At 47.9% G+C, this 22,158-nt stretch overlaps 1 protein-coding gene across 1 annotated transcript in view; it reads left to right on the forward strand.

Moving 5' to 3' along the window:
• Scn8a (sodium voltage-gated channel alpha subunit 8) overlaps nucleotides 1–22,158 on the forward strand; it is a 179,912-nt gene that overhangs the window by 119,486 nt on the left and 38,268 nt on the right. The window contains exons 12-13 of the mRNA XM_051160368.1: nucleotides 4,545–4,901; nucleotides 19,955–20,087. Coding sequence (XP_051016325.1) covers nucleotides 4,545–4,901; nucleotides 19,955–20,087 — 490 coding nt within the window. The remainder of the gene's footprint in view (nucleotides 1–4,544; nucleotides 4,902–19,954; nucleotides 20,088–22,158) is intronic.

Below are 22,158 nucleotides of genomic sequence, written 5' to 3' on the forward strand. Positions count from 1 at the left end.
AAAATAGACAGTTCAGAATCAGTCAATTAAAAGAATGAGAGAGAATTTCCCTAACGAGAGGGGTTCTGTCTGCTGGTAAACTCCTGGTTCTTTACCATAGAGTCAATGGCATTACCTGCACCAGGATGGATACTGCCCAGCCTCCAGCTCAGTCACGTGACCCCGTCAGGCACCCAGCCCTTAGGCCAGAACGAGCCAGCAGATACCTACCATACATGACATTTGGTTTCTGCCGTGTGGGGAGCGCCCTAAGGGTTGCCCGCCCGTAAATGTCTGTGTTGCCGTGGTTCTCTGGTCTGCATCCTATCCTTCCACCATGCTGGCTGTGCCTCCTGGTGGCTTTGTCTGCATGTGTATTCTATCGGCACATTTACTTTTGTTGTCCTTCATACCGTGGCCGTCACTCAGACACCATTAGCCAAGTGAATGCTGGGCCTGTAGAAGGCTGACTTCACTTCCGGTAGGACTGCGTTACAGCCCACAGTCACCGCTGTCACCTTCACACCACCTTTCTCCTGGCCCCGCTCTTTTGGGGGCTGTGACTGCAGCTTTGCTGGAATTCTGTCCTTGTCTTGAGACCAGCTCTCTCTGTAATGAATACCTCACTGCTCCTCAGCTTGGCTACTGAATACTCTCTGATTGATCTGTAGGCTCGAGCAGAGTCACAGTGATTGCTCCCTCGCTTAGAGAACAAAGCAGCATTCTAAGATGTCCTGCTTTGCATAAAAGTGCTCCTGTCCTCTAATTTCTCCATTTGAAAAATATTGTAGATTCACTAGCTGCCAAGACTCAGACTCGGGCACCCCACGCAATGGCGACTCTGCTTGTCCTGGGCTCTTGCAGTTTCTCTGACCGTGTTGTGCCCCAGCCATTCCCAGTCGTACTTGCACATGCTTTCAGGATTTTCAGTTTTTCATAGCAGTGTTGATACACGTCAGTTTTTTCATTTCATCTTTCTTTGTGTGTGTGTGTGTGTGTGTGTGTGTGTGTGTGTGTGTGTGTGTGTGTGTGTGTGTGTGTGTTTTGTTTGTTTTTCAAGACAAGGTTTTTCTGTGTAGCCTTGGCTGTCCTAGACACACTTTGTAGACCAGGCTGGCCTTGAACTCACAGATCTGCCTGAGTGCTGGAATTAAAAGGCATAAACTGCCACGCCTAGCTTATTACCATCTTCTGAGCTCCCGTCCCCGTCCCCTACCGACTTCTCTCAGTCCCTAGGGCTCAAGACAGTTGATAAGGTGACCCTGAAGCTCTGTTTTAGTCCTGTGAAGTATATTTACTGAGGTGCAGAAGCTCTCAAATCTTTATGGTCTTAGGGCGTCTTTACACTTTTGAGACTTATTGAGAGATCTGTGAGAAGACCCAGTGGGTAAGGGTCTTGCTGCCAAGCCTGACTGCCCGAGCTGAGTCCCTCAACAACATGAACCAATTCCATGTGCTGCATACATGTGTGTGAGAGCAGGCACACACGGAATTAAATATGAAAGGGCCTGAGGCCCCCACACAGCTTTTTAAAAAAGTATCTTAGTCTATTTATTATAAACTATGTGCAAGAAAACTTAAAGAGGGGCTGGAGAGATGGCTCAGCAGTTAAGAGCACTGTCTACTTTTCCAGAGGTCTTGAGTTCAGTTCCCAGCAACCACATGGTGGCTCACAACCATCTGTAATGTGATCTGATGTCCTCCTTTGCCTGCAGATGTGCATGCAGGCAGAGCACTATATACATAATAATAAATAAATCTTTTTAAAAAAGAAAACTTAAAAGATATTAATTTATGTATGTGTTTTAAGCTTTCGCGTGCTGATATGCTAAAATCCTTTGCTGTTTCGTACCAATAGCTCTTAAACCATGAACAGTGGCATTGTTCATTATTCTTTGTCAAACTTTGGTTCCCGGGCCCTGACTGTGGTTTTCTTGATGTGGCCTCCAGTGATAAAATTCATATATATGTCTCAGAGGTTTGAGTGTTCCTTAGGGCCAAATCAGGAGAAGACAACACAGCCGGTGAGAGGAGAGCGACATGCGGGGAGTCTGAGTTCTTCAAAGAGAATGTAACCCATCTAGGGCAGGAGCTTCGCACATTACACGGAGACTAGGGACACTTGGAACATAGAGCCAGAGTGGAACTCTCCACAGCGCAGACAAGGACAGAGCACCGAGCACACAGCCCTACTAGGGTTAGCACCACGGAGCTTTCTTTCCCTTAGCATTTATAATACGTATGCCACATTTACACAGTTGCCATTTTAGCAGAAATTTGGGCGTAAATGCTAAACGCTCCTGTTGCAGTTTTGGATTGTGAAAGTTCTCTCCAAGACCTAACTTGGTAAAACTAGTTAGTACCACGGAGCAGCGAGGACTGTCCCGTGTCAGCCATCTGTTTGTGCTTCTCACTCTGAGCTCACAAGTCTCCCTTGGAGGGCACAAAGACTTTGCAATCACAGTTTTCAGGAACCGGATCCCCTAACCTTTAACCTACACAGAGCTGTGGCTGAGGTTAAGCCCTGGACCTGGTGCTCCCCTGCAGCCCCTCCCCCACATCCCTCTTTCCAGTCTCTTTCCAGCTGACAGTTGGCAGCCTTGGTGCCCACGGGGTTTTCTCTAATCCCAGAACCTGCGCTGCACTATGGGACTTTCTAAGTCCATCACTTCCTCACATGGTTGTTAAGAGTAGAACAGTTACAGTCAAGGGTTCTGGAGTGTTGCAAATTCAGGTCTGGGATTATTGTGAGTGGGACACATAAATTAAAAAATGAAAAATTAAGTCATACTTTTTCAAATGGAAACAAGTCTAATTTTACCACTTCCTTTGAGGTTGAGAACTACCTTTGTCGATTAGATCCTGTTACAGACTCCCATAAACTAAAGGAGGTCACCCTGCAGTCCTGGGACTGCAACACTGTATCTACAGAATGCACAGCTTCCTAGGATAAAATCCTCTTGCTCTAAAGTGCCAACAGTTACACATGTTAACCAAAGCCGCCTTAGCGTGCAGGAGTAGCTCCTAGAGTCCTGGGATTGCAAACGGCCCCTTGTCAAGACCCTCAGCAGCTGGGAAAGGGGCTCCGCTACACGTCCACTCAGCGCTCAACAAAATGAAAAGACGTGTAAACTTGTCAGCTGGCAGAGCCTTATAATACACGGGACTGGTGGCTTGCCGTGTGACTTTTGGCATATAACTTGGAAGGAGCTCAAAAGAACTGAACGACATTATAGCAGTTTTTTCCAAGATTTACATAAACAAGGCTTCCCAACGCTTAAAATCGATCATTAGGAGTGGGCCTGGGTAAGCGTGTCTCCGTCTACTCGTGAGCCGCCCTGTCAGCAGACGGGGAGTACGAACCCACACAGCAGCCGCCTCATCAAGAGGCGCACTGTGGTAACTGCTTCCAAGTGAAGTGCTTGTCAAATACGCACTCTGTGTGTGTAGTGTGGTCAGTTACATTCATAAAAATTATAATAAAAACTCAGTCCAAGAGGAACTGAGAAATGTCTTAGGGGCTCACGGTCACAGAAGGAAGTTTCACGTTTTAGAGCTGCTTGTTCAGTGCTGATCAGTAAAGCGTGTGTAAGCACTAAAACGCACGTTCCTGACACTTGGGAGGGAATGTGCAATGGAAAGAATGCGCTGAAAGACAAAAAGAAACGGGATACTTGGTAAAAAGCCTAACTTCAAAATGTCACTGCTGAGAACTGTTTGATTTACAACGAAGTAAGTTGGGAAATAAATTATTTACAACTACTTAAAATTCTGATTTTAAGAGATGTTGACCGGGCTGGAGAGATGGCTCAGAGGTTAAAAGCACTGGCTGTGTGTCCAGAGGTCCTGAGTTCAATTCCCAGCAACCACATGGTGGCTCACAACCATCTACAGTGTGATCTACTGCCCTCTTCTGGCCTGCAGGTGTACATGCAAATAGAAAATGTTGACTTGAAAGTGGAGGAAGTGAATAACGCGTGTCAGCTGACTAAACAGTGGCATTTTGTAGTGGTATCAGAGCTCCAGACAGGTACCCATGAAGTGAGGGCAAGTGGTTCTCATACCTTTACCGGCACTTTTTTTTTTTTTTAAGACAAAGTTTCTCTGTGTAGTTTTGGCTGTCCTGGAACTCACTCTGTAGACCAGGCTGGCTTCCCCGAACTCAGATATCAGCCTACCTCTACCTTCTAGTGCTGGGATTAAAGGTGTGCACCACCACTCTCGGCCCTTTAAAGGCTTTTGCTAGGTGGGCTGTAGAGTCCAACTTGGGCAGTGTTAAAGGCAGGTTCTGTGAGAGCTTGTAGTAAATGCAAAAAACTGATTTATGTGCCTGCAAAGCAAGTAAACGGTGACTCCAGGTGTTTGCGCAGTGGGATAGGATTAAGAGAGAGTGATGTAGGGTGATATACCTTCAACAGCCCGCAGAAGCTTCTAGCATCCCTGGTGTTGTGGCCAGAGAACTGCAGGGGTGCGGTGGGGCAGGGGAGGCGACACTGCTGGGCTGTGGGGTGCTGCTTGGTCTCACGCCTCTTTCTCTTCTCTCCCTCTCCCTTGTCCTCTCTCAGTCGCTGCTCAGCATCCCAGGCTCACCCTTCCTCTCCCGGCACAACAGCAAAAGCAGCATCTTCAGCTTCCGCGGCCCCGGGAGGTTCCGAGACCCGGGCTCCGAGAACGAGTTCGCGGACGACGAGCACAGCACGGTGGAGGAGAGCGAGGGCCGGCGCGACTCGCTGTTCATCCCGATCCGGGCCCGCGAGCGCCGCAGCAGCTACAGCGGCTACAGCGGCTACAGCCAGTGCAGCCGCTCCTCGCGCATCTTCCCCAGCCTGCGGCGCAGCGTGAAGCGCAACAGCACGGTGGACTGCAACGGCGTGGTGTCGCTCATCGGGCCCGGCTCCCACATCGGGCGGCTCCTGCCTGAGGTGAAAATAGATAAGGCAGCTACGGACAGCGTAAGGAAGTACACAGTGGACCAGGCTAGGCATGGCGGTCTCCGCTCCTTGCACCCCCTTGCCCGCCTTCCCGGCCTCGTGGGCTGCCTTCCGTTCTGGTTAAAGCCCCTGCCCTCACACTCTCTCTTGATCGTCCCTTACTTTTTCCTTAGTCCTTTGCTTCAATTTATACTTCTTTCCCTGCCCGTCCCCCCCCCCCCCCCCCGCCATTGGGGCAGATCAGGCTGCCTTCTGCCCTTCCCCACACACACATGCTTTGATTGACTGCCAGATGATGAAAAATGGCCACTTGCTACTACCAGGGAATGGCCTAGTGTGAGCCAATTTGAAGTCACTGCTTCTCTTCTGGGTTTTTACCCCCTACTAGGAAAGCAGCTTGGAATTTAAAGACCTTACTGTTTCTTTTCTTTTTTTCTTTTCTTTTTTTTTTTTTAAATATTATTTTTGAGTAATTCTCTGCCCCTCTACAAGGATAGGTCGTGATTTTTTTTTCCAAAGAGAAATGATTATGCATGGTGCTGGGGTAGAGGTTATACCAGGCGAGCAAGCCTGGAGTGGTTAAAGAGACAGGAGAGAACGGACCTGGGGGCCTCAGGAAGGACTGGAATGGGAAGAAATGAGAGGGGAAAGTGGGATGTGGGGCCAGGGACACTTGGTATATGCGTGAGGAAGGGGGAGCAGAAGATACGTTTCCATGGGATGAGTTGTCAGACCCTGAGGGAGCAGCAGGTGACAGCATCGCTCCAGGAACCAATTGTCTACGGGCTCAGTAACGGTTCCCGTTTTGGGAAGAACAATCTCCACACCTCTTTAAATTCTAAGCTCTTTTTTAACGTTGCAAATTATTATACCTCAGTAGTCCTAATGCCCCCCCCCCCCAGCTCTCTAACGTCTTCAGTGCCTCTGCAGCTGGTGTGAGCCCCTGAGGCAGCATGCTTGTCCATCAGTCTGTTGTTCTAACACTCCAGTGCCACTAACACAGCATGAAGACAGACAGCCCTTTAATTAGCATGATGCACGTGTGAATGAAAGTGGGTAACCATGGGTGAGATATCTCTGTGTGATCTGTATTAGGACTTTAGGGCAGTCATTGGCTGTACAGATAAAAATCCAAAGGGGCTGGCATACGTAGGGAAAGTTTGCCCTGCCCACAGCCCTCTGTTCCCTCTCCTGCACCACATACTAGTGGAAAGAAATGGGAAAAGAAACATTCAAAAGTCAGTTTGAATGTGTCTGAGGCTGCCTCATCTCTCTGCACTTTCACTTAAAAGGAAGATGCCTTGTCTATAAGACACTTCAAGTGTTCCTCCCTTTCTGTGTCTGCGGCAGGGCAGTTGGACTTGGCGCTGGGATCCATCCAGGACCGTCTACACACTAGACCAAAGCTCTCACCCTGGGCTACACCTCTAGGCCAGCCTATAGATTATCTTTAGAAGCATTCCGTCTGAAAACCCAGTCCCGACTTTTGGTTGGCTTCTTCTCTGTCTGGTCATGTGGCCAGGGCTCTTCTGGACACCTCATTGTTTAAAGTTCAGTGAGAACTGATGGTGACCAGTGACTCAGGGCCTGCAGCCCACAGAGGTGGCCAAGACACACAAAGCCGTCACCATTATGTTACATTGGTTTGTGGTCTCCACTGATGCTGTGGGTAGGGTAAGGTCTGGGCTTGGTGCCCAGATATGAGTCCCTCTGGGAAAACAAAGGCAAGTTGCCATCAGGGGAAAGTCAGGACAGGTCACATGCCAGTGCAGCTGGAGCAGCTTGAAAATTGAAATATTCAAAGCCAAATGAATTTTGATATACTGGAAGTTTTACAGCTTATAAGCCAAATAATAAAGCTACCTTTTTCTCCCAAAGAAAAGGTATAAGAGGTGTCCAGGAAGTGCCTTAGCATCAGCTGAAGGCTTGGTCAGGCTTGAGGCTGGCATGGGTTTGGTTGGGTGTGGTTGGGTTGAGCGGCTTCCTTTGTACCGTGTGGAGGAAAAGTTCTTTAGGCTTCCTGAGCAGATGACTACACAGTAACATTTCTGTTTTTCCCTGCACTGTGGCCTCCAGAGCTCCTGTCTGGTACCAAGTAGGCACTTGGAAGATTCTTTAAAGTGGCCCTAAGTGATGGTGGTAACAGAACTGAAGATTCCCAACATGACAGGAAGGGGCAGTAGGCATTGTAAAGGGCCTCATAACTAGGAACACTGTTTACTAGAAGCCATAATGCTTTGGTGGCGGCTGGTTCTCAGTGGCATGGGAAAATGTGTCAGTGTGGTTAATGGGTCCTGAAGAGCCAGACAAAGTAGGATGCATCTGCTGTGTAGTGTGAGACCAAGTCCACATAAGACATATGTGGAGGGGAGGACAGCTGCTGTGTGGTGTGGGACCAAGTCCACGTAGGACACATGTGGAGGGGAGGACAGCTGCTGTGTAGAGGGGAGGACAGCTGCTGTGTGGAGGGGAGGATAGCTGGTTGGCAGGTGAAGAAGTTGCCTTTGAGATGAGAAGTTATTAGTTACAATCCACTTATGTGTCTTATATGCCTATTGGTGCACGTGCACACACATGTGTGGTGTGTGTGTGTGTGTGTGTGTGTGTGTGTGTGTGTGTGTGTATTGCGGTGCTGGGGTCTAACCCCAGGCCCTACACATCCTGGCAAGAGCTCTGTGACTGAGCTATGTTTGTTTCTAGCCCTTGGGCTGTGTTTGGTTGGTTGCTTGCTTATTTTGAGACAAGGTCCCACTGTGTAGTTCAGGTTGGCCTTGACCTCTGCATGTCAGCTGGTTCAGGCTGAGCTCCAGACCCTCCACGTGCCCTGTAGACCTGTGCCACCACATCTTACTACCGCTTAGCTTTTGTGGCAATACTCTAAAGAAGATGCTTTTTGTCCTCAGAGAGAGATTTAGTAACTTGTGTGTATATATACAAGGTCTCCTGAGGCCCGAGATCTTCTTGACAGCTAAAATATTAGCTTCTTTGCAAAGTTAAATAGTCATTTTTCTTAAGAAGACATAACATATTAATACTTTTATGTTAAACACTATAATTTTAATTATGAAATTTAAGGTATTAATTACTTAGCCAGCAGCCTAGACCAGATAAACATCACTGTCTCTCTGGGCTGAGATACAGTGATTCTTACTACGAGACATGCTAAAAATGAACTAGTCTTTATGCATGCTTTGTGGGCTGATGTGGGAGCCGCTGAGCCTGTAGCCCAGTGTCCGTGATTAGGTTATACCATATGTGGAGTGACGTGGGAGCCGCTGGGGATGTAGACCAGTGTCTGTGATTAGGTTATGACACATGTGGAGTGACGTGGGAGCCACTGGGGCTGTAGCCCAGTGTCTGTGATTAGGTCATGCCACATGTGGACTTTTGTTCTTTGAATTCAGTTAAGAAATGTAATATAAGCCAGGCACAGTGGCGCACACCTTTAGTCCCAGTACTCTGGGAGGCAGAGGCAAAAGAGTCTCTGCAAGTTTGAGGCCAGCCTGGTCTACAAATCGAGTCCAGGACAGCCAGGGCTACACAGGGAAACCCTGTCTAGAGAGAGGGGCGGGGGAAGGCATTAGATCATTAGTGTCTCATAAAAAACATTCGTTTCCTCGTTAATTATGTGACTTGATTGGCTAATGATTTTCTTCATAGTTTAGGAACTTCCATTCTAGTTCTTTGCTGACGCAGAGGAGGAGACTTTTTCGTGTCTGTCTCTCTGATCTGGGAAAGTGGGAATTGATCTTTGCTCATAAAGAAAGTGGATGTCCTCAACAATCCAGAAATCCCACTTACCTCAGAAGTCTGCCCAAGCCTTATATCTCCTGTGATGCTCGCAGCCCCCTCCCTGAGAGAGGGCTGCCGTGCCTTCATTGTTGAGGAGACAATGGGCTTAGGGAAGTAAGCCCTCATGGATTACACAGGCAGGAGAGTTAGGGTGTGAGCGCCAAGCCTGCTGTAGTGCGTGACTAACGGTAAAGCCCAAGCTCTCCAAGTCCTCACGGGGCTCCGCAAAGCTATAGTACTTGACCTGTTTTCATCTCTGTGAAACACAAAACCAAAGGTGAGAAAGCAGAAGACCTTTGTCGAGGGGCGGCTGTGAGGCTGGATGTGGTGACCATGGTGCTGAGGGGCGGCTGTGAGGCTGCGTGTAGTGACTGTGGTGCTGAGGGGCGGCTGTGAGGCTGTGTGTGGTGACCATGATGCTGAGGGGCGGCTGTGAGGCTTTGTGTGGTGACCGTGGTGCTGAGGGGCGGCTGTGAGGCTGCGTGTGATGACCGTGGTGCTGAGGGCTCACACACAATCTGTAGCTCCCCTTATGGCCACCATGCTCTGCTTGCTCCTTTTAGCCCAAAGAATGATAGAAAAGTTGTCTGCCTGACTCAGAAAGGGTGAGGATCCTTCTAAGTCTGTACAGATCCTTTAAGAAGAGGCAGCCTCTACCAAGAAGAGACTTGATACCCTATGAGCATATACAGGGGGAGGAGGTCCCCCTCAGTCACAGTCATGGGGGGGAGGGGGAAAGCGGGAGGGAGGGAGGAATGGGAGGATACAAAGGATGGGGTAACAATTGAGATGTAATTTGAATAAATTAATAACATATTTTTTTAAAAAGAAAACTGAGACAAATGAAGAAGAGGAGGAGGAGGGAATCACCGCAGACTTATTTCAAAGCAGAGCCCTGCAAGAACTATAGAAATGCTTGACTGGGAGAGGTTAATGGTTGGAGCAGCTCTGAGGAGACTTTAGAAATACTGTGAGCTTTAGTTGTAAGAAAGCACCTGGAGCTCAGGTTCAGCTGTGTGTGCCTTGTGAAAGCCGTTTAGAGTCAGTATGAAGCTGGAGCTTCCTTGGGCAGATCTGGGGAGACGTGTGAGACCCGCCACCTGCAGACGTGTCCTGTCTTTATGAGATGGATCCAGTTTAAGAGGCTGGAGGTCAGTAGCCTAGTCCCTGACAGGCTCTGTGTTTTGGTTAAGAGAGATGGAACTAAATTGTTCTGGGTTTAGGGACATACCTGTGCGTGTATGTGTGTGTGGGGTGTGTGTGTGTGTGTGTGTGTGTGTGTGTGTGTACATGTGTTCCTGGGATTCCAAGATCTCGTGCATTCTAGGCAAGTGCTGAGCTATGACTTTCCTTTTTAATATTTATTTATTTATTGTATATGAGTGTTTTATCTGCAGAAGAGGGCATCAGATCACATTATAGATGGTTATGAGCCACCTTGTGATTGCTGGGAATTGAACTCAGGACCTCTGGAAGAGCAAGCGGTGGTGCTCTTAACCACTGAGCCATCTCTTCATCCCCTGAGCTATGACTTTTACTTTCTCTTAGGGAGGGTCTCACTGTGTAGCCTGGGCTTTGGGCTTGTGGTCTTCCTGCCTTAGCCTCTAAGCTCTGGGATTGCAGATGCGTGCCCATTACCTGACCAACGCTGTCCAGAGGTCAACAACCTGCCCACCCCACCCCAGTGACTGTCAGCTCCCAGGTGGTAAGGGTTGGCAGCAGCCTCTAGCATGGGTCGCTTCCCAGAACCCCCAGCAGAATTCTGGACAGAAAGCTCACCACAAAGCCGCTTTACCTTCAGTAGCTGTGGCCTGAGTGGAGGAACAGCAGCCAGCATTGGACAGCAACTCTGGCTGTTCCTCAGAAAGCAGCATAGCATTGTCCTGTGGCACAGCAGCGCTGCTCCTGGGTACATGCCCAAGAAAACTGAAGCGTGTTAACACAAGCTAGGCACGTGAATACTCACAGTCACTGTTCATAGTGATGGAAAGCAGAACAGCGAGATTCGTCAGGTTGTCCGTCAGTTCCCGCTCCACACAGGGCACTGCTCATCCGTGGAGTGGGATGAGGTTTTACATGTACCGTGGATGGAGCTGAAAGCTAAGCGAGGCAGCCACTGCAAAGGTCACATATTGCATGATCCCATTTAATGAAAAGAGGCAAATCCATCCAGACAAAACAGATTATTGATCGCCAGAGTCTAGAGGAGGTGGAGTCAAGAGTGGTGGCTGACGGCTACAGCCGTTAGAGAGTGAGAGTTGTACAGCCCGCCAACATTCTGCAGGCCTAAGGGAATTGTTCATTTTAAAATGGTTGAAATGATAACATGTTATGTGTATTTTATTTCTTTTTTTTTTTTTTAATTGGAAAATAAGAAACAAGAGCTAAGAACCCAGCCTTTCAACCACAACTTTCTGGCCTTCACCTTGGCGTTCTGTGCGCCTTGATCTTAGTGGGTTGCATTTCTTTTTTTAAAGATTTAATTATTATTATGTATACAGTGTTCTGCCTGCGTGTACATCTGCAGGCCAGAAGAGGGCACCAGATCTCATTACAGATGGTTGTGAGCCACCATGTGGTTGCTGGGAATTGAACTCAGGACCTCTGGGAGAGCAGACAGTGCTCTTAACCTCTGAACCATCTCTCCAGCCCTGTGGGTTGCATTTCTTAGTGGCATAAGTAGGTCTTCTCCGCACAGGACCTGTCCCCCATCTGTGCACAGTGACGTCATAGGTGATGTCACCAGGAAATTTCCATTCTGGTTTATGTCATCTTTAGGTGATGCTTTAGCCGACAATTGCTGGCGACTGCACCTTCAAGTGGAAACGTAGAGCCGTGATTTATTTACCAATGGACCCAAGCCCTGGTGATGACAGCACAGCCCACGGAGCCACCCTGGGCGGCCGCTCCCTTCATCTTGTCCTCTTGTGTAGCTCAGGTCCAAGCTTACTAGAGTAAGCTGGTCCCGTGCATCAGTCAATCATGTGGGGCATTCCGCCTCTGCTCTGTCAGCCAGTAGCTGCTTCCCCATGTCCACAGCCCTAGCCTGGAAGTGGGCCACACCCGAAGCCTGCCCTTACCCAGTGAAGCAGGCGGCTGTAGCGCTGTCTGAATTCACAGCCTGTACTCTCTCTCAGGTTGACCTTTGACCACATCCACAGTTTATATAACAGTGTCTTTCAGCCACATACCCTTGCGCCCACAGTCCCTGTCAATGCACTCCACTGTTAAGTCGGTTGCCCTGTGTAACTCTCTCCCAAGAGTGACCAAGATTGATGGCGAAAGGATGCAGAGAAGGGACTGTCTGACCACTAAGAAGTGTTCCCTAATTTACGACGTCAGGACTCTGCCCCACCCTGGCGTGCCCTCTGGTCCTAGCTTTGTTTCCCTATGCTAGGCGGCACTTGCGATCTGCCTTACCGTAGCCTAGTTCTCTTGTCATGTGTGTACACTGGAAAAGCGTGTGGTTTTTCCCTTCCTTCACTAAGGTGCTTTGATTTTAGAGATACACCAGAGTATGTAGTTCATTCCTTATTACCACTGAATGGACGTCACTGCGTAAACGTAGCACAAACTTCAGCTTGTCCCAGCTTACAGCTAGTACAGAAAGCTTGCTGAGCTGCTTTTTCTTTTTAACTGAAAGTAGATGTTTTAATATAGTATTTCCCCTCCCCCAACTCCTCCCAGATCCTTCCCACCTCCCCACCCATCCAAATATATACCCTTTCTCTCTCTCTCTCATTAGGAGATAAATATTCATCTGGAAAAAAACTAAAAATAATAATAAAATAAAATTAGAAAATAAAAACAAACAAGAACAGGACAAAACAAATAAGTAGAAGAAAAAGAGGGGGGAAAAAGCTCAAGAAACACATGTAGATGCAGAGACACACACAGTCACACACACAGAGATTCCATAAAAACACAAAACTAGAAACTATAACTTATACACAAAGGACCTATAAGGTCAAAACAAAACTATATAGAGAAAAAGCCCTCACAGAGCATTATGAGACAAAGGTGCCATTGAATTCATTTTGTGGTGACGTCTGCGGCTGGCTGGGTATGGGGCCCTGCCCTTAGCTGACTCCACTAGAGAGCATTAAGTTTGCACGTGCCAGCAGTGATAGTTGGAGATGCCTTCTGGGTTAGGCGCGTGCCCACGTCCTCCCTCAGGGACTGGCCACGCTGCCACAGTCGCGGTGAGCTGGCGTGCACCAGCCCTGCTGTGTGTAGAGGCCTTGCTTCCTCGGTGTCCTCCATGCTTCCGGCTCCTCCATCTTCCCAGCTTCTCTACCACAGGGTTCCGGGAGCCACAGGGGGAGGGAATTGACAGGAACCCCCTGTGTAGGACTTAGCGTCCCGAGGTCTCCACTCTCTGCGTGTTGTCCAGCTGTGGGTCTCTCTGTTACTCCCATCTACTGCAGGAGGAGGCCTCTCTGAGGGTGGCTGGGCAGGGCAGTGATCTGTGAGTACAGCAGATGTCATTAGGAGTCATTTTGTCCCTAAATCCTTTAGCAGAACAGTAGCATTTGCCTTCCCCGAGGCCCCTGGCCTGTCTGGTCTCAGGTTCTTAGCACCTCAGCAGCAACAGGAATAGGTTCCACCTCACAGAATGAGCCTAAAATCCAGTCAGATGTTGGTTGGTTAGTCCCATAGGCTTTGTGCCAGGGTTGCAATAGCGTGCCCTGCATGCAGGTCACCATTGTAGACCAAAGGGGTTGTAGTTGGCTTGGTGTTTGCCTTTCCCAGGGGTAAGGGCTCTAGGGAGGCACCAGCTTGACTGCTCCATGTTCAGTGGGCTGTGTAGGTGGAGTCCTCAGGAACAGCACCTTCCCAAGTGGAAAGTAACCCACAGCCTTGACAATAGTCTGGGTTTCGGGGGTTTCCCATGGATTAGATGTAACCCCTTCCTAGTACTGGAAGCTTCATTGGGTGATGAGAGCCATCCAGTTGGGGTCTCATCTCCCCCGTACATTGGCAATATCGCTTAGATCACCTTCTCATACATGCACACAACGCAGGCGGCGTCTACTGTGCTAGGTTTCCACAGCACCTCTCCAATGGCCCTAGTTGTAGCTGTCCAACTCCTGCTCTCTCCCTCTTCCCTCCTCCTCCCTGTTTGATCCCTCTATTTCAGCCCCCTGCCTCAGTCCATCCATAGCTGTCTATTCTATTCCCCCTCTCTAGGGAGAGCCAGCCCTCCCCCTTCACTCTATACCTGACCTCTGTCACCACATGCACTGTAGCCTGCTTACCGAAGAACTAACAGCTAATATCTGGATATGTGCAAACACATACAATATTTGTCCTTTTTGGATGTGGCTTGCCTCTTTCAGGATGATTTTTCTAGGGTCAACCACTCCCTTTTAAATTTCATTCTTTAAGCATCTGAGTAATCTTGTGCTGTGTAGACATAACCACGTCTTCTTTATCCATTTGTCCATTGACAGACATCTAGATTGTTTCCAGCTGAGCAGGTGTCTCTGTAACAGGGTATAGAGCCGCTGTTTAGGTGTCCGCCCTAGTGACACAGCTGCCTGAAGTAGATTAGCCCCTGCCCCCTGCGGAACCACCGTGTCGCTCTCGGTAGGGGTTGTACAAGTTAGCAGCCCCAGCAGCAGCGGCGGACTGTTCCTCTTGCTCCACATCCTCAGCAGCATGAGCTGTCACTTGTTTTATTGATCTAGGCCATTCTGATTGGTGTAAGATGAAATCTCAGTGTAGTTTTTATTTACATTTTTTTCTGATGACTAAAGATGTTGAACATTTCTTTAAGTGTTTCTCAAACATTTGTGTTTCTTCATTTGAGAATACTGTTTAGATCTGGACCCCCATTTTAATCAGGTTGTTTTATTGATGTCCAGGTTTTTTTTTCCCCCCTCAGTTCATTGGTTGGCTTAAAAACAAAACCCTTTCCCTGTGCTGTAACCTTCCACTTTGTGGGAATGACGGTATCCTTTGCTGTACAGAAGCTTTCAGTCTCATGAGGCCCCATTTATTAATTGTAGTTCTTAGTGCATGCATTACCAGGGCGCTGTTCAGAAAGTTGTCTCCTGTGCAGTGAGTCCAAGACTGTTCCCACCTTGTCTTCTCTCAGAGTCGGTGGACCTGGCCTTATGTCGAGGTCTCTGACCTCCTTCAGTTGCTTTGTTACTTTAGCTAAGACTTCAAGTACTACCTGGGGGGAGGGGCGGGGGGGGGCGCACGCCTTTAGTCCCAGCACTCATGAAACAGAGACAGGAGGATCTCTATGAGTTCGAGGCCAGCCTGGTCTACCGCATGAGCTCCATGACAACCAGGGCTACACAGAGAGACCCCGTCTCAGAAAACCCAGCAACAACAAAAAGGCTTGAAGTACTGTATGGCTATGGAGAGAGGGGGCTGCCTTGTCTTGTCCTTGACATTAGTGGGACCGCCTTTCGGTTGGTATTGGCTGTGGCTTACTGTAAGCTGCCTTTATTGTGTTGAGGTATATTCCTTGTATTCATAATATCTCCGGGACTTTTATTTTGAAGGGGTGTTAGATTTTGTCAGGCCTTTTCTGCGTCTACTGAGAAGACCATGTGGTGTCTGTCTGCAGCCTATTAACGTGGCTTGAGCCACCCCTGCGTCTCTGACTTGGAGCCCACTTCATGGTGGGTGATCTTTCTGATACGATCTTGTATTTGGGTCGCAGATATTTTATTGAGAAATTTTGCATCTGTGTTCCTACGGGAAATTGGTCTGTGATTATCTTTCTTTGTTTGGTCTTTATGTGGTTTAGGCATCAGGGTGACTGAGGCCTTGTAAAAAGAATTGGGAAATGTTTCTTTTGTTTTTATTTTGTGGAATAACTTGAGGAGTGTTGGCATGAACTCTTCTTTGAGTGTTTGGTAGAATTGTGCATTAAAGCCATTTGGCCCTGGGCTTGTTTTGATTGGGAGACTTTTACTGACTGCTTTGCTTTCACTAGGGGTTGTAGGTCTATTTAAATTGCTTATCTGATCGCTATTTAACTTTGGTAGGTGGTATACATCAAGAACAGTATCCATTTCTTTCACTTTTTTTTTTAATTTGGTGGCGCATAGGTTTGTAAGGTGTGCTCTTGTGATTCTCTGGATTTCCCCTGATGTCTGTTGTTACATTCCCCTTTTTGTCTCTAATTTTGTTAGTTTTGATCTTCTCCCTCCTCCTTTTAGTTAATTTAGCTAAGGATTTGTTAATCGTTGGTTTTCTCAAAGAAACAATTGTTTCATTGGTTTTTGTTGGTTTCTGTTTCATTGATTTCATGCCTGAATTTGTTTCTTGCCATCTACTCCTTATTTCTCCCTTTTGTTCTAGAGTGTTGAGCCGCCCAGTGAACCACTAACAGGAGACCTCTCCAGCCGTTCTGTGTAGGCAACCTAGTGCTCTGCGCTCGAGCCTTAGACCTGCCCACATTGCGCCCATAGGTTTGGATACGCTGTGTTTTCATTTTCATTCAGTTCTAAACAGTTGTTTTCTTTTTTCTTAATTTCTATCTTGACACATTTTTCATTCAGTAGTGAGTTGTTCAGTTTCCACGAGTTCGTAAGCTTTCTGTTGTTACTGTTGACGTGAGTGTCCAGACTTAATACACTGTGGTCAGACAGGGCACAGGGAGTTATTTCAATTTTCTTGTTTTTGTTTTTGTTTTTGTTTTGAAACTTGCTTTATGTCCAAGTACATTGGTCAGTTTTGAAGAAAATACCATGAGGTGCTTGGATGAAATGCCCTGTAAACATATGCTAGGTCCACTTACTATGTCATTTAGCGCTAGCGTTCCTGTTTAGTTTTTGTCTGGGTGACCTGTTTACTGATGAGATTGGAGTCCTGAAGTCAACAGTGCCCCGGTGTGTGTGTGGTCAATGCGTGATTTAAGCTGTAGTGGTGGGTTTTTTGGGGGGGTTTTGTTGTTTGTTCGTTTTGTTTTTGTTTTCTTTTTTTTTTTTTTTTTTAATGAATGTGGGTGCATAAATGTTCAGAATTGCAACACCTTCTTGGTGGATTTTTTCCTTTGATGAGATATTGCATCCTTCCCTATGTCTTTGGCTTTGCTTTGGTTTGAAGTCTATTTTGTCAGATGGCTACATTGACATGTTTCTTGCATTCATTTTCATGGGATATTTTTTCCATCCTTTTACTGTGAGGTGATGTCTATCATTGATGTTAAGGTGTGTTTCTTGGATGCAGCGGAAGGGTTGGTCGTGTTTTTGTATCCATCCTGTCATTCTGTGCTTTTCACTGAGGAGTTGAGGCCAGCGAGCAGCGTTTGATAGTTGCAGAGTTTTGGGTTTTTTCCTCTGCTCCTTCTGCTGGTCTGAGGTTATTTATTCCTTGTGTTGTCTCCATTCTGTTGAGCCTTTCCAAGCTGAAGGGCGTGTTTTTCCCTAGCGCTCTCAGTGGGCTGGACTTGTAGACGGATACTCCTTAAATTGGGTTTTACTGTGGAGAATCTTGTTTCCTCCGTCTGTGGTACTTGGGATTTTTGCTGGGTATGGTCGTCTGGACTGGCATCTGTGGTCTCCTAGAGTCGGCAGCACACATGTCTCGGCCCTTCTGGCTTTCAGAGGCTGCACTGAAAAGTCAGGTGGAGCTCTAAGCCTTCTGCCTTTATATGTTATTTTCTCTTTTTCCCTTGTATCTTTTAATAAACTTTCTTCTGTGTGTCTCATGTTTGATTATTATATGTTATGAGGAGTTGGTTTTTTTCTGGTGCAGACTGGTGTTGCATGTGCTTCTGGTACCTTGGCGTGCCTCTCTTCCTGAGGCCAAGGAATTTTGCTTCTATGATTTTGTTGAAAACATTTTCTATGCCTTTGACCTGGGTTTCTTCTCCTCCCTCTGTTGTGTTGTTTGTAGATTTGGTCTTGTCATAGTAATCCCAGATCTCCTGTGTGGTTTGTGCCTGGATTTTTTTTTTTTTTTTAAATTAACTGAGGTATCCATTTCTTCTATCTCATCTTTAATGTCTAAGATTCTCTCTTCCATGTCTTACATTCCCTTGTTGAAGCTTACTTCTGATTCCTGTTCAAGTTCCTAAATTTTTCATTTCCAGTTTTCCAGTTTTCCCACAGTTTGGGCTTCCTTTAGTAATGCCATCTCCACTTTTATGAATTCCACTGTGTGTGTGTGTGTGTGTGTGTGTGTGTGTGTGTGTGTGTGTGTGTATTCTCATAGATCTCATTAAGGGACTCGTTCCTACCCTCTTTAAGGTTCTTGAGTGTGTTTGCAGTAGCCACCTTTCAGTCCTCATCTTGGGATTTGTCTGCACTGCACTTCCCAGGGCCCTCTGCAGCGCTGCACTCCCGTGGAGACATACTGTCCTGCCTGGTACTGAGTTTGATGCTGGTGTCTGAGCATCTGGGTCTCAGATGACTGTAAATCTGGGTATTGATTTGGTCTTGCCATTGTTGGTTTCTCTTTTGAGTCCCTGCTGGCTTGGGCCCTGGCTGTCCTGCACTCGCTTTGTAGACCAGGCTGTCCTCAAACTCACAGTGATCCACCTGCCTCTGTCTCCCGAGTGCTGGGATTAAAGGCGTGCGCCACCACCATGCCTGGCCAAAGAGGTGGTTTTTAAACTACCCATTAAGCCAGCAGTCACCAAGAGTGTATCCAGAGGCAGTAAGAAACTCAACTCTGGGGGCTGGAAGGTGACCGCTTTTCCAGAGGACCCAGGTGTGATTCCCAGCACCCATGTGGCATCTCATAACTCCAGTAACTCCAGTTCCAGGGGGTCTGGCCTCCATAGGCACCAGGCACACACATGTGACAGTAAAGATAAATAAATCTTGCTACAGCCTGGTATACCACTGTTAAGCATGTAACAAATATTTTTCATAACAATCCATGATGTATTTTTTTTTTAGGAAATTTAAACATTGTAATTTAATTAAATGAGTTTTGTTTTGTCTTTTTGGAGACAGGGTCTCACTACGTAGCTCCAGGTAACCTGGAACTCACTATGTAGCCCAAGATGGCCTTGAACTCATGAGATCCTCCTGTCTGCCTCCCAACTGCTAGGATTAAAAGCATGAACCACTATACCCAGCATAAAATGAGCTTTAAAAAAAAAAAAAAAAAGTGGCTATTTTTAAATGTCCAAAGGAGCATATGATACAGTGTGCTTAAGATCAATTTTATCGCCAGACATGGTGGTGCACTTCTGTCATCCCAGCACTTGGGGAGGCAGAGGCAGGTGGAGGTCTGTGAGTTCGAAGACAGCCTAAGCTTCACGGAGAAACCCTGTCTGGAAAAACTGAAAGAAAGAAAAAAAAAAAAGATCCATTTTATCACTTTTTTCCAGTGGCTTGGAGAGGGCTTAGAGTAGTGCTCTGACTACCAACACTTAGTCAGCCTAGCTTATGTGCTTCCTTTGGTGATGGGGCAGAGGTGGGCAGGGCTCCCTACACCTGGGGCAGAGGCAGGTGGGTGGGGGAGGGGGCTCTCCACACCAGAAGCAGTGTTGGGGTGGAACTCTGCCTCCAGAATTTTCAGGTAGAGGCAGATTTGACTTGTTTTGACAAGTGAACCAATTCTAGCCAAGTGCTGTGGCTGTGATAATGGGACAGGAGAACGCAGGGTCTGTTTCCAGTCGTGGTGTCCCCAGAGGCTGTGGTGTTCCACTGTCTGGTTAACCAGATAGGCATTTCGGTCCCAGCCAGATTCTGGGGTTCACTGAAGATTTGACTAAATTCAAATGGTCCACAACCAACTTATAAGTAGGGTTACAGGAACAAGTTTTTATTGTTGTTTTTGTTTTTTTAAAGCACCTTATGGAGATAGGACCTAAATCCAGCCAGAAAGTGGTTGGTTGCTCTCAAAATGTCTGTGCTGCCGCAGCTCTTGGGATGTCTTGCCAGGGCCAGTCGTTACTGTTTGCAGGGCAGGTGGCTGGGGAAGACTTGTAGCAGCTCAAAGCCATACCGGATCCCAACCCAGAGAGGGGAGGTGGGTAGGAGGTCTTCCTGCTGAGGCGCTGTTGGTAACTGACAGCCGCTGGGCAAAGGACACGGAGTTGGGTGGGCAGGGAAGGGCTGAGTGGATCTGGGAGCAGGTGGGAGAGGGGGTACACATAATCCAAACGTGTTGTACTAAACTCCCAAAGAGCTAGTTAAAAAAAAAAAGTTTAAAGATTTTAAAAAGCAATGCAGATCATAAGGTTCTTGCTCGCAGTCTGGACCGTCAGGCCAGTGGGGCCAAGCCTTGTGTTCTCCAAGCTTTCCTCACGCTATTTGCTTTATTGTACTTAGGCGACAACTGAGGTGGAAATCAAGAAGAAAGGCCCCGGATCTCTTCTAGTCTCTATGGACCAGCTCGCCTCCTATGGGCGGAAGGACAGAATCAACAGTATAATGAGTGTGGTCACAAACACGCTGGTGGAAGGTACGTCCCCCGGCCTGCCCGTCGGAGCAACTGAGCTGCGAGTGTGGAGTTGTGTGTGGACTTGCTGCCACAGGGAACTAGTGTCCGCTTTTGAATCAGGGCCCATCTGCAGCGATGTCCCTGTGGGCGCTCACATCTCCACGCTGCATGGCTCCTCCCTCACATGGCTTGGCATGCCATGGGGCTGATGGGAATTTCCTCTAGGCCGTGGTGCCCTGGCACGTCCCAGCCTCCCCGCTGTTCTAGTAATCTCTCAGGCTCCTCTGGGGTTCCCTCACCTAGGATTCCCTTTGTTTTATTTATTTTTTCTCCACTCAGGGCGTGCCAGTTCAGCTGAGTCTGTGTGCTCTCGAGGCCTCAGATAGCTGTCTAACCACCCACCCAGCTCACTCAGCACTGCCTACGGTCCTGAGACGGTGGCACTCAACATTTGTCTTGCTAGCCACAGGACATGTTATTGTTTGAGTTGTTTAAGCTCACTGTGTGTGTGTGTGTGTGTGTGTGTGTGTGTGTCTGTGTGTGTGTCTGTGTGTGTGTGTGTGTGTGTGTGTGTGTGTGTGTGTGTGTGTGTGTCTGTGTGTGTGTGTGTGTGTGTGTGTGTGTCTGTGTGTGTGTGTGTGTGTGTGTGTGTGTCTGTGTGTGTGTGTCTGTGTGTGTGTGTCTGTGTGTGTGTCTGTGTGTGTCTGTGTGTGTGTGTGTGTGTGTCTGTGTGTGTGTGTGTGTGTGTGTGTGTGTGTGTGTGTATGGGCCTGCATGCCTCAGAGTATCAGTTCAAGTTGAACGACCTCCTCTTAGCTGCCTGAGCAACCACTCCTCACTCTGGGTTCTCAGTGGCCATGGAGGTCTGCGTCTGACAGGATATCTGCAAACTCTGTGCCTTGTGTTTTGAGGCTTCAGGCAAATTGACTGCAGACTGTAAGAATTCCAGCCTGAGAAACACTAGCTTGGGAGTTTCGGTTAGAGACCAGGAGAGGATTTTCCCAGGTGTGTGCGCAGTTGAGGGGAAAGATAAGCTCCAGCAGACACAGGGACGCACGCATAACCAGAGGACGGTCCATCAAGCATAGCAGTCACGGACTGCTCATTGCAGTGGCCAGGGCCTGGCCGGTGTGAAGGCTCAAACAACATTGTCACACCGAGGTTTGCTGTGCTTGCAACAGTGGAGTACTGGTGTGACGTCACTTCTGGAAGCGTTTGTTGAGTCTAAGCATTGGGTGCCTACCCTGTTCAGCGGCCTCATCGTCCTCCATTCTGCTCTACATGTTCTCTTCCCTCCACCATCCACACACTTAAAAAAAGAAAAAAGGCAGAAGCATCATCCCGAGGATGGAGATGGCTGTAGCTGTGGTTGTGTTTCTTTCTTTCTTTCTATTATTTATTTATTATGTATACAGTGCTTTATCTGCCTGTACACCTGCAGGTCAGAAGAGGGCACCAAATCTCATTACAGATGGTTGTGAGCCACCATGTCGATGCTGGGAATTGAACTCAGGACCTCTGGAAGCACAGTCAGTGCTCTTAACCACTGAGCCATCTCTCCAGCAATGTAGCTGTGTTTCTTAACTACTTCCTGGTACTTCTCTGTCAGTGGGCCCGACTGTGTCCATAGCCTGTGCCTGTCCTGCCACCTGATGCATCCCTCCTGTCCTATACCTTATCTTGACACCTTTAACTGACGCTGACGAGCTGGGGGTACTGTAAGCAAAGAGCAGCGAACAGCTGCAGCTGAGGTGCGAGGAGGCTGATGACACTAACAGAGATCCCTGGCTTTAACCGTGGACACTGCTGTAGTTACTGCCCGCTACATTAAAAGCATCAAATGAGTAAAAGCCTCTGCTTCCCAGACTTGCAAATGGGAAGTTCCGATGTCATCTTAATCCGAAGATATAAATAATTGCTTTTGAAGCAAAGAAACAGGCTCTTGCCTACCTAAAGGCTTAGACACTGTAGTGGAGAATTCTAGAATCCCCTTCTTAGAGAATGACTCCCTACCCTCCTCACCCCTGTCCTGTTGCAGACTCACCCAGCAGCAGCACCCAGGAAGCTCTGCCAGATGCCCGCTGGCAGGGCG

This window comes from Acomys russatus, chromosome 17 (assembly GCF_903995435.1).
Source record: "Acomys russatus chromosome 17, mAcoRus1.1, whole genome shotgun sequence".
Taxonomy (NCBI): Eukaryota; Metazoa; Chordata; class Mammalia; order Rodentia; family Muridae; genus Acomys; species Acomys russatus.